This window comes from Poecilia reticulata, chromosome 5 (assembly GCF_904066995.2).
Source record: "Poecilia reticulata chromosome 5, P_reticulata-male-v2, whole genome shotgun sequence".
Classification (NCBI taxonomy): Eukaryota; Metazoa; Chordata; class Actinopteri; order Cyprinodontiformes; family Poeciliidae; genus Poecilia; species Poecilia reticulata.
Window position 1 is genome coordinate 12473504 of NC_088834.1, and position 12726 is coordinate 12486229.

Genomic DNA, 12726 nt, shown 5'->3' on the forward strand with positions numbered 1-12726 from the left:
ACTTTTCTTTGAAGACCAGTGGTTAAAGATAAAACAGATGCGTGGCGGTGGTCACACGGAGGCAGCGGTTGTGAAACGTTGTGGTTTGTTTCTCATTCCTGATCATTTTAATCAGCAGGAATATTTCAGGCTGTTGCCTCACCTGATTTGTAAAGTTTCTCAGCAGCTCTACCAGTGGGCTCTGAATTGGCATGACTTCAAATAACATTGGAGCCTTTATCCAATTCATAAAGTTAATGCTAACACTAGACGAGTTGTAAACTGACTACAGAGCAGCTGAGAACGCAGCCAAAGAGTGAATGAGTTACATCTGGAACACCAAACTTGGGCCTGAGAAAATGGTCTTCGTCTATAAATTGTTTTCATTAAATTACGTTTTACATGGAGATTTATTCATTGAAAATGATCTGAAACTGTGCGAGACCTAACAAACCACCACCTTACCCAAGCATTTTAAAAACTTGTCTGCCTGGAACCCATCACAGTAACAAGTTACCAGAATACTTCATGTTAGGAAACATTGCAGTGATTGTTCAAGCCTCACTTTGCTCCACATGTGTTTTAATCACAAGAGTTTAGCTGCAGTAGTTAAATGCTAAACCTTAGTTAAATGAAAATTTAAATGTTCTCTTCGTTTTCAGCTCAGAATAAGTTGTTTCTCTTTATTCGTACTCTAGTTTGTTTGCCTAGAAGGTCCGGTTCGATTGGGGAGGCGTGAATGTACAATCAAACTTCGATAAGGACCAAGAAAAGCAAACACTGGTTCACCTAAAACCCCAGGTCTTGGTTTGGTTGAAGTAAACTCTGGTGTGGTTTGAATGCATATGTGGATGCAAACAGAACGGAGATTGCTCCAAAAGCAGGAAGCGGACTATAGCGCACGGCATTCTGGGTCAATACAACCAAAAATGTAAGAGTCCAACACTCGTAGTGTTTTTGCCAAAGACGAAAGAGAAATCCTGCAGCCACTAAAATCTGACACTACTTCTCTTTCTTTAACCATTTTTGTTAATATTTTGTGAAGTTGTGCTCATGTCTTCTTCAGAGGTTTTGTGTCATTTCCTTCAGTGGTTTTTGGTGCAGTGCCACTACAGGCAAGTGGGGGAACAGGTTTTTGGAAGGGTTTGGTTCATTTGACACAGTGCAGTGTGAAAACATGACAAATGTTGCAATTTTGGTTGCCAATCGAAATGAATCTATTGAACTATCAGGTGTAAAAACACCCCTAGAAAAGTTGATTTTAAAATATTTAACCATGCTTTGAAAATCAATGGAAAGGCTGATCTTCATGTCCGTTGATCACTTTTTTTCTGTCTCTGAAATCTGATATGTGACCTATAATCTCTCTCGCCAACAGTGCCAGGAGCTCTGACCCTTGACCCCATCACAGCCCACCAAAGACTGATCCTCTCAGACGACTCCACCATTGTGGCCTACGGGAATCTCCACCCGCAGCCTCTGCAGGACTCGCCGCGGCGCTTCGACGTGGAGGTCTCCGTTCTGGGCGCCGAGGGCTTCGTGTCGGGCGTCCACTACTGGGAAGTGATGGTGTCGGAGAAGACGCAGTGGATGATCGGCGTGGCCAACGAGACGGTGAGCCGCAAGGGCAGCATCCAGATCCAGCCCAGCCGCGGCTTCTACTGCATCGTGATGCACGACGGCAACCAGTACAGCGCCTGCACCGAGCCCTGGACGCGCCTCAACGTCAAGAGCAAGCTGGAGAAGGTGGGGGTGTTCCTGGACTACCCGAAAGGCCTGCTCATCTTCTACAACGCAGACGACATGTCCTGGCTCTACACGTACCGGGAGAAATTCATCTCCAAGGTCTTCCCTTATTTCAGCCCCGGCCAGAGCCACGCCAACGGCAAGAACGTGCAGCCGCTGCGCATCAACACCGTGCGGCTTTAAGGGGAAACGCCGGCTGGTTGCAGATGACCAAACAGATGATTGAATCTTAGGTGACAGAAATGTTTAAAAATGTATATCGGGGGTGTTAAAATGTTTTCTTCAGTTCTGTCAAGAATCATGCTTTGCGAAATGTTTATTTTTTAAGGACCTTAAAGTTGTCGTTTGCACTTGGACCTCATTGAGCATCCTGTTGGGAACAAAGATGACACTAAGTGGAGAAACGTCGTCGGTTCTCCTGGGCTTTGACAGACGGAGACGAAGAACATTCCTCTCAGAGTCGCTGTCTGAGGCCCACCTCACACTCCCAGGCGACTCGCTCTCACTATAAACTCTTGCCTGTCAGGCTCCATGTCGCCTGTTTGTTTCCAAACAAGTGCACCAGTGAAGAACAGGCACTTGTCTCCTGCTATACTGCTGGCTTCCTGTGCTAGCTGTGATTGACAGCACGCCTGTTGGTTTGTTTTTTTTCTCCGTTTTTCAGACGGTGACTCACTCGTGTCAAGTGTGCTCGTATCTTGGGGTTGTTGCTCTTTTGTTTTTTATAAGTTAATTTGTGGATTTTGGCTTCAGAAGAGCCTTAAATAAGAGAGTATCATTTTTGTTTTGGACTATTATGTTTCTTTCTGCGGTCGCTCTCTGTGTAGTCCGTCATTGTGAAGAAAACCTGTGTGTGTGTGTGTGTGTGTGTGTGTTTGTGTTCTGTCTGTTTTACTTCTAAACACTTAAGAGTAGAAGAGCACTACTTGCAGTGTCTTGCAAAAGTATTCACACTTCTTATATTTTGTCCCATTACAAACATAATTTAAAGGTATTTTATGTGACTGATCAACACAAAGTGAGTTTGATGTGAAGTGAAGAAGGGATACATGGTCTCTGAAAAGTGTGGCATGCATTTGTAGCCGACCCCTTTTCTTTGCAAAACGGGTCAAGCTCAGACTGGATGGAGAACTGGATGAAGTTTTAACATAGATTGTCCACTAGATTTAAGTCTGAACTTTGACTAGGCCATTCTAACACAGGTATCCATTTTGATCTCAGGCTACAAAACGAAAGTAGAACCTCTGCCCTGGTTTGATTGCCCTCAATTCAACTCCATCCAGCTTCCTGTCAACTTTGACCAGTTTCCATGTTGATGAAATACACAGCATGAAGCTGCCACTACCATCTTTCTTGTTGGGGGTGGTGTGTCTTTTTTGGGGGGGTGGGAGGGCGCGGGTTGTATGTTGGTCAAAAAGTTGCTTGGTTCTGTTTTTTTTTCTTGCCAGTCTTCCATAAGACATTTGAGAAGAATATAAGTGACAGATTCTTCCACCTGAGCTATGAATCTCTACATACCCTCCAGAGTTGCCTTTTTGTGTAATTTCTGAGGGAAAATGGTTGCACAGGTTTTATTTGTAAAGTGTTTAAGAGGGGTAAAAACGAATGCTTTCCCCACTTGTGTGTAAAAACCATAGAAACTCATCATCATCCTACTTGTACATCACAACTAAGCATTACTCTCTCTTGTTTTCACATCATAACATAAAATGTTGGCTGTAGCTTCATGAAACATGGCTGCATCAGGGGTGTGAATACTTTTCTAATGCATTGTGCTCAGTAGGTAGAGGCAGGACGTTGCTTAGGCAAATGCTGCTATTGGTGAAGCGAGGACCTTCTAGTTTGTATATAAAGTAAAAAGGAAGAAGTCTCCCGTGGAGTTGTTCATATTTAAGTTGCTGTCCTTTTCCTGAGACGTCCACATGTTTTTCTTCCCTCATCTTGTCTTAATATTAAATGAATATTAAATTAAGTAAATATTGATCCTTGTTGTCGAGGGAGATGTGAGGAGAGAACCGGTGTCCTCTTCTATTAATTCCCCTCATTTGTTAGATGAAATTGAGCTGAATGTTTAGAGAAGAGGCAGTGGGCGGGTGAGTTATGTGCTGGTGTTGCATGATGATAAAAATCACAGATCATTCCTTTTGAGGCTCGGTCATGTTCATTTCTGTCCCATGTGCCTCAAGTGCTCTTGTTTTATCGTTAGTCACACACGAGTCCTGCTGTCTGGGGTCGCAAATCCAACTTCAGTTGTCGCTAGTGAAGCCGAACCGCCCAAGCGATGGGGGGGGGGAAGTGGTAATAATTGCACAATTGTTCAAGATCAGGTCGATCTCAATCAACAAATAATGAAACAAAAGCAGCAGCCTTCCTTTGCTACTGTATTTTTTATGTTTGCATTTGTGCGTGTGTCGTCTTTGTTGGTTTATAAAGTGAAAATTGCCCTCACTTCGATAGGAAATGATTCTGGTATGTGCCGTAGGACGCGAATCAAGCTGCGAGTCGGTGGCTGTTTTAACATGCACAGATCTGCAGGAGTCTCTGATGATCCTCAAGTTATGAGTCATTTTTGCAGAGCAACACCTGGATCTGCTTGTTACCCATGAAAAGCCTGCTGTTAGGTTTATTTTAAGGTTTTAGGCTGAAGTTGCAGACACTGTGGAGAGCTTTCTGATGTTTAAAGATTAAAGAGAATTTGACTCCAGATTGTTTTGCTGCATTCAGTGGAAATATTACAATTAATAGGAGTTGTGTTGGGTCACTGTTGAATCTATTGGTAAAAATATATATATTATGCTCATAACTATGACACTTTATATGGATATAATGATGACTGTGTCTTTTGATGATGGCCTCTTCGCACTTGTTGTGTTAAAAACAAAAACCCTCCAGTGGGCTTTTGCTGCTGGAGGATTGTGGGAAATGTTTTAATGTACAATAAACCACTGTAAAAACATCACTGTGTCTTCAAGTTTGTCTTGAAATGAATATTCTTGCTGCAGGGCAATGCTTCTCTCTGGAAAGGGATGAGGCAAAGTCAAATTCCTCTGTCAGGGTGGCGCTTATGTGCGTCAGGATAAAAACGACAAATCTGTGGGTAAATCTCACCACCAGGTGATTAAAAACAGGTCTGTCAATTCATTGCAGAAAATGCATTTTGAATTGTAGCGATTTTATTTCTTAAAAATATTCAATGTTGAGATTCTTACAAATATTTGGATTTGTAATAATTCATAAAGAATCATTAATAGTAACTGAACCACCTGGTGTTGTCAGTCTCGTGTGTAGAATTAACTTTTTCTGTTTTTAAACTTTTCTTCAGTTTTTTTTTTATTCCCAAAAGCACAAACACTGACTGTGGTGGCAACAAAACGAGCACAATCCTTCTTTTTAATTTTTTAAATATGATCAAGATATTGAGATTAGAGCACAAATACAAAAAATGTATTACAATAAATTATACAATAGTTCCATAAACATGTCAATATTAATGAAGATTAAATGTTGATTGAAATTTTAATTGAGTTCTGCGTTTGTTTTAAAATAGATTACAAAATAATTAAATTATTCATCAACTGAGGGTTTTTTTTCTAAGAGTTGCCAAGGCAGGGACAGAACCTGTAGAAGAGGCACACTAAAATTGCAAAATCACCTAAAAGCATTGCAGTCTTAAATGAAACAGTGGGCAAAAACTTGAATAACAAAGCTTAACCAAACAAAACACATGGATCTGTTTAGTTTAGCATGTGAAAACTACGAAGCATATTGTTTGTTTACAGCGGCATAAGACAAAGGCTAATATTTCTAGTCACTCGCTTAGCCTGTTTAGCTTAGCATAGCTTAGCTGTTAGCATAATGGCGCTAAAAAATATAGTTGTAAAAGTCTTATTTTTAGTGCCCTTCTGCTAACTTTCTGCAACTTATGAACTTAAAGTGAAAATTATTGAGCCATTATAGACTACAAATGTTAAATTTGTAGGAAAATGATCCCTTTTCTCCTTGTGTGTGTGTTGGAGCTGTTTTTTTTCTTATTTCACAATATGAACTTGCTAATGGGACTAGGGGTGGAAATTAGCCACTTGTCTGTTGTGTATTTGCGCGTAAATGTTAACTTGAATAATTCATGGCACTTGTTAAAAAAATCAACAGGAGCATTTTTGCAATGAATGGACAAGGAGTCTGGGCAATATGCTACCTAGCTAGCACGACTGAACGCTCAAACAGCATCCTGAGACGGAGAATGAAAACACGCTGCGTCCGATTTCCCACTACGTGGTTAACTACTAGTGAACACGAAGAAGTGTGTAAACCATGGAGAAGCTTCATGACCTGAAATCCTAAAATCAGTGTTTCAACGGCCTTGTAGAGGACGTTCGAACTCTTTATGTGAACGACACGGTTCTGGTGACTGGCAAAGTTAGTACTAACACGTAGGCCATGTTCGTCTTAGCTTGCATATAAAAGCTACATTAGCTAAGCTAATTTTGTTAGTTCGGTAATAAGTACTACTGCGGTAAATTTATCTTGTTACGCAAATGTGGGTAGAGTACTCAAAAATTGTGACTGAATAATACTTGTAATGTGCTTATATTTAATAAGTTGGAGAGGAACGAGAAGAGAGCTAGCTAAGCTTGTACCTTGTTTATTGTTGTCATAACAACTACATAGCAATTTTCTACCAAGATGGCTGTCAGTTACAAAAGTTCCCGAAAGTGACGTTACATGATAACTATTTTCATTTCAATGCCCATCAAAACCTTTGCATACAACATTCGCCAAAACGTCAAAATGACCTGTTTCAATAACATTAAATACAACAAAGGGATAAACAATGATAAAAAAAAGCACTTTATTCTACTATGCTGTATGTAAATAAGAGGTATTGTCACTAATACTTCAATTAGAAAAATGTATCTTGTACAGCGTATCAATTTTAATGCGATGGGATTTGGAAACATTCAAAATAAAAAGGTAATATGATATGATAAGGTTAAGAGCTCCTGTGGCAGTGGCCAGGTAGGGTGGCCTAGCAGATTTCAAAGATTTCTGTAAATATAAGGCCGATTTTTGTAAACTGAGAAGCCAAAAATGAAACATATGAGAAGCAGATAAGTCCCCATTGAAATGCAGGAATGCTTTGCCTCTGCTTGTTAACACTTGATCCCCTCCCTGTCAGAGCTTCATGGCACATATTTCAGTGGATCGGTGCCAAACTTCCAGCTGGGAGGTGGGAAGCTGTGCAATCTTTTTCAGCGCTCTTCCTCGTGTTTTTGGCAACCGCGCGAGGCTCGGGGCGTGCGACATGCGGAATGAAAGAGATGTCTCCTGGAGTTCGGTGTTTTTCTCGCTGCGAGTCAGCCACAGCTGCCAACAAGTCCCCCTTCGTTTGCCATCTGTGGTGCATCCAAGTACGCGGTTGTTGAACTGCAAAATAAATGGTTTGATGTTTCAAAAATCGTGACAAAACGTTGATGCCTGAGTCACGTTCCGTGTCGGAGTACTTTTAGAAAAGTGGGCAGCCATGCCTTTTTGCTTCATTACTTCACACTTGAAAGCAGTTGAGTCTTGTTGCATCATGATTGCAGCCACTTCTCAACAAAGAGCGCACAGTTTCAGACAACAGGCCATATTCATCTTGCTGCCTTTGGATGTGGGTACGTCTCTCAGCTCGACGCTGTGATTTTTATCAGAGGACAGAACGCCTGTCCTGTCATGGACACGTTGTTCCTGGGGGGGGAAAGTGTCCATTAAACAGCCACTGAAGTCTCCTTAGAGAGATTTGATTCCTGTGTGCCGCGGCCCTCCTGAGGCAGGAGTGTGAGGTTTCTAATCTTGCAAGCAATCTGGGCAGTGGCGGCTGGCCAGTAGGGGGCGCTTGGGCGCCGCCCCCTTTAAATTGTTTAGATAATAAATAATTTAATTCTTAACTGCAAAATACTTAGAAATGTATTTATTCATACTGTGTGTCCAATAGACATGTTAGAATGTATTAAAATAGTAAATACATAATTCTATTTAATTGCTCACATTGTGCACACTTCCTATGTGCAGGGCGCCGTTCTAATGAGAGTGTATGTAGGCGCATCAACTTTTGGCAAGCAGGTGATCTGAGGCTGACTTTTAATTGGTTATTTAAGGTTTTCCACAGGGCGCAGCGCTCTGCGTCCCGGACACACCCATTCTGTTGTGTCATTACTGGTAGAGTGTCAGTACTGGCTAATTTTTTTTAAAACATTGTGTGATTGGACAATCCCCGATTCGACTCATTAGCGCAGCTGCAGTTCGTTAGGTCGATTCACGTTTACGTTTGCAAAGTGGAGTAGTTTCAAAATGAGAGAAAATTCTGTTTTGTCTTTACAAAAAATGCTTTTACAAAGCGTTCACTTGAAGAAAAAAACAGGATAAAGGAGCTTGGACCGGATCGTCCCAATTTACAAATTCAGCAGCAGGCAAGTGATCGTGGACGATCCTACACGCGGGCTTTTTCCAGCTCTTCTTATGACAAGCGGAGTTGGCTAGCTGGATGTGATGTCGGACACTGAGTGTAGAAGACCATGAAAGGATTGCTGCAGAGGTGAGTTGTTGTGGAAAATCACTGTTACACTGGTTTATAGTAGTGTTATTTAATATATTAGGAAGATGTGCGTTGTAGTTAGAAATACCTTTAGTTGTGTCTATGCTGTGTAGGTATGTTGATGTAATGTTTGTCAGCAAGATATTTTATTATTTAAGCTGTACTGAAGTTTATGGGTAATGGGGAATAAAACATTTGGTTACTGAATTTTGTATAATCTTGTCCCACAAAAATGCTGTAACACATTTCATAACACAGCCTTAAAAAATGGCAGCAAATGTTATTAAAATCAGTAAGTTTATAAATAAAATGTGTTCCTTCTTTCTATGACTTAATAGAAAGGACAAAATAACATTTCATATTTAGAATGAAAAATGTGATTATAAAATCATAATCTTCATGTTTGTCCTTCTCTCTTAAGGTCTGTGATATCATACTGGGACACACCAGGGAGCGCTTTTCTTTCACAAACCACCTTGTTAGTGCCACACTCCTGCAGGGGGACAGATTTGAACAATACAACACAGCATTTCCTGAAGATGCACTGAGCAACACCTTAAAAGCCTATCCAGTGCTCAATCGAGGTAAGCTGAAGACTGAGCTTACTCTCATCTACAGCAAGGAAGAGTTCAAAGCCTGTTGTGGTGCTGTGGGCCTACTCCAGCTGTTTATGGAAAACAATCTAGAAGAAGTCTTTTCAGAAACTGTCACGCTCTTGAAGATCCTCATCACCACACCCATGACCACAGCAGAAGCTGAAAGGTGCTTTTCAACTCTGAAAAGAATCAAGACTTTTCTGAGAAACTCAATGATTCAGGACAGGCTGAATGCATTGGCCATGTTGTCAATGGAGAAAAGACTGGTCACAGAGATGACTGACTTTAACAAGAATGTAATTGAGAAATTTGCAAGGCAGAAGGAAAGGAGGGCAAAATTCATGTTCAAATAGTGCTATTTTTTAATATTTGTTTTGTTTGTTTGTTTGTGTGCGCCCCCCTCAGTTTTTTTAGCACCAGCCGCCACTGAATCTGGGGGTGAAAAGCAGAAATGAAGCCTCCATTTTAATTCTGCTTCACAACAAGACGTTCAGCTATGACGCTGGTGGCATGAACAGACTCATCATCTGTGTTATTGAATGTTCTAGGATTACTTACAGTGCTCGGTGACATAGGACTGGAGGCCTGTTATTAAGCTCTAAACGTGAAACAATGAGACAAAAGATGCCCTCATTTGCTGTGTTTCCATTAGAAATGTGCAAAAAGATTTTGTCAATATTCAACTAAAAGAAATCACAATTATGCAATTAAAGGGGCAGTATTATGTGTTTTCCAGGAACTTAGTGCTATTTAAAACATAATCAAGTAACTTTATAAACATGCTGTATGTATTAAACATGACTTAAAAGACATACCGTATTTTTCGGACTATAAGCCGCTACTTTTCCCCCTCACTTTGAACCACGCGGCTTTTCTGTGGATTTTTCTTCAACCACCAGGGGGCGCTTTAGCAGGAAGTGAATCATTGGAAGTCAAAATTCGAAATCAAAGAAAGTGCTGATTTTAATTCAGAACAAGCACATGCTAGCAGCATGCACAACGGAGAAATTTCTTCAACTCAAACCCCCTCATCATGGAAATCACACGAAGAAGTTCATATGATGCCGCTTTTAAGTTGAAGGCTATCGATCTGGTAGTACAGGAGGGAAATAATTCGTTTTTACCAGCCTACTGAGCTTACTAACAGCCTGAGCAGATGCGCAATTCCACCAGGTGTTTGCTAATTGCTACTGGTTAGTCTGAAGGAGTCGTGGGGAACTGCCACTCAGTGAGGGGGAAACTTGGAAGCTTTTAAACTGCAGCTCCAAGGAGAAGGAAGAGATTATAACATTTTGCAAAACTCAAAAAAGTCGATTTTACATGGTACTGCCCCTTTAAATAAGAAACATAACTAAAATCACGCATGATTAAGTTTGTTCACACCATAAGTCATTAGAAAAACATGCTGCATCGTCATTCTCCTACAACTTCCTGTCTGGTTGTTGATCCCATGCTCTGTGTGATGTGAAAAAAGCCTTTCCATTGCAATTTGGAGAAAAAAACCACCTCATCCTGGTGGAACATTTTTATCAAAAAACGTGAATTTTCTTTTCCCCAAAATTGGCGTGTCTCTATTATGCAGATGTATTTTTATATACAATGGAAACACAGCTACAGTCACATCACTCCACTGGTTCCCATGATGTTTCAGAGTTGTTTTTGAACATTTGTCTGTTTTTAAAGGCGTTAATGGTGTTGCAGTTTCTTATTTATGTGACAACCACCTTGCCCAGTCAGGGCTTTTCGTTCTGCTGACCAACATCTTTTGGAAATCCTCGAGTTAAAGTCCAAACCGTGGGGTGACCATTTATTTGATGGAGATGGTCCAAACCTCTGGAATTCATTACCTTTTTAATTGCGGCTCATCAATGATCTATTTTTGTTTAAATCTAAACTAAAAACCACATTTGTTTAGAGCCGCTTTAGCACACTGTGACTCTTATGTTTCTACCAAATGTGTTTTTATTCTAGTCTGTTTAATCCTGCATGAAAGAAAAGCAGTTTGGTTCAGTAAATGCTGTAAAATGATATACAAATTAAATGTTATTATCTGACTTAAATTAGTCTGCAATCCTTTAAGAGGCTTCCACAAGCTCTTACTTGTGCATATTTTTGAGCTACAGTTTAGGAAGAATGGAGAGAGAAAGAGAGAGAGAGAGAGAGAGAGAGAGAGAGAGAGAGAGAGAGAGAGAGAGAGAGAGAGAGAGAGAGAGAGAGAGAGAGAGAGAGAGAGAGAGAGAGAGAGAGAGAGAGAGAGAGAGAGAGAGAGAGAGAGAGAGAGAGAGAGAGAGAGAGAGAGAGAGAGAGAGTGGACTTGGATCCAACCCCAGGAGCTTCTTGCTGTGAGCAGCTGAAACAAACCTGAGCCAAATATAACTCGGTGTTTTGCTCCCAGTGTAAAAATCCCTGAACTGAATCTCAGATGACTTGAAGAAGCTATCCGTGTTAATGTCTGCTTCCCTTTCAAATAAAATCAGAGGATAACTTTACAATTAGTCAACAACCTGATTGCTAACAATCCCTCATTCCCTTCATTCCTCTCGTATTAGATCTCTAACAACCAACACAACAGGAGTTTCTGGTCCTTTTCTGGGAAAGGGCGCCATCTGGTGGTGAGTTATGTCCTCAACTCACCAGAGCAGGTCAAGTTACTTTTGACCTGCTCTGCTCTGACCCGCCATTTCTCTTTAATGGGTTGACAGGACCAAGCTGAGGAATTTGGTTAATGCATTGGATCAGATTCTTGTGTTATTTGTGAATTATGATGTATTACAACTTCGTAATAAGATAGAGAAATGATTCCTTGATTAGTTTCTGGACTCTTGAGTGGATCCACCAGCTCCTAGAAGCTAAGGGTAAAACAACAGATTCTCACTCAGTTTTAATGTTTATCTAAAACATAAACTTTTGTGCCGAGACATTCCTGAAAAGTGAAGATAAAGAAACCTGCATGCTATTTCCTGGTTCGTGTCCTCAGAGCACAAACTGAGGACACCCTGCAGGTTTTACATGTTTCCCTGCTTTAATATTCCTGATCTATAAGGATGAGTCGCTAACAAGCTGCTGCAGAACCTGATGGAGTTATTAATTCCTTCATACAGCGTGTTAAGAGTGTGTAAAGACAGAAAACATGCAGGACCGCGTTCCTCGATGAGCAATATTGGGAAAGACTGAATTGAGGCACAAAAGGGAAACAAAGTGTTGCAAACATGGATTTTCCTTTCAGTTCTGTGTTTTCATGTTGAAAGTGTTTGTTTGGAATGTGCTTACTGAAATCTCGTACTATTATGTCTTGATTTTTTCCCTTAATTTCCAACTTTTTAAATAAAACAAACTTTAAAATTAGCCTGAGTGGTTTGGAGCAGAATGCTGCACCGACATGTCTGATTTGGCATGGGAGTAAAAGGCAGGACCAGAACTTGTACCTTGAAATGAGAGGCTAAAACTCACAGCAGCAAACCTGCGGACAGACGTTTAAATCCAGCGGATTGAGTAAGGTTAACCTTTCCGGTGAGGTCAGAGGTTGTGGAAGGGTTAATGTTGGTAAACACAATATTGAACTAAGACACAAAGGATGCTGGGAACAAAGATACCACCTTGTCTGGGCTGGAAAAAATCTGCTGATGCTTGCAGACGCGACATCTTGTTTGCTTAACTAATCCACACTTAAGCCAGCACCATTTTAAAAGGACCAAGGTCTTCTTGACCTTTTTTTGGCTTCATGTAATAATTTGGACACAAGTAATGAAAAAAAAAACCAGCAAGTCAAAAAGTATTGATATACAGTGGGGAAAAATGAGGAAATTCAATTATTTGTCCTTTAATGTCTAA

At 40.7% G+C, this 12726-nt stretch overlaps 1 protein-coding gene across 2 annotated transcripts in view; it reads left to right on the plus strand.

The window, feature by feature from the left end:
• The window catches only part of trim62.1 (tripartite motif containing 62, tandem duplicate 1), a 46742-nt gene extending 42061 nt beyond the window's left edge, over positions 1–4681 (plus strand). For both annotated transcript variants that reach the window (XM_081607034.1, XM_081607035.1), the window contains exon 6: positions 1358–4681. In XM_081607034.1, coding sequence (XP_081463160.1) covers positions 1358–1908 — 551 coding nt within the window. In that variant the 3' untranslated portion in view covers positions 1909–4681. The remainder of the gene's footprint in view (positions 1–1357) is intronic.
• The last annotated feature ends 8045 nt before the right edge of the window (positions 4682–12726 follow it).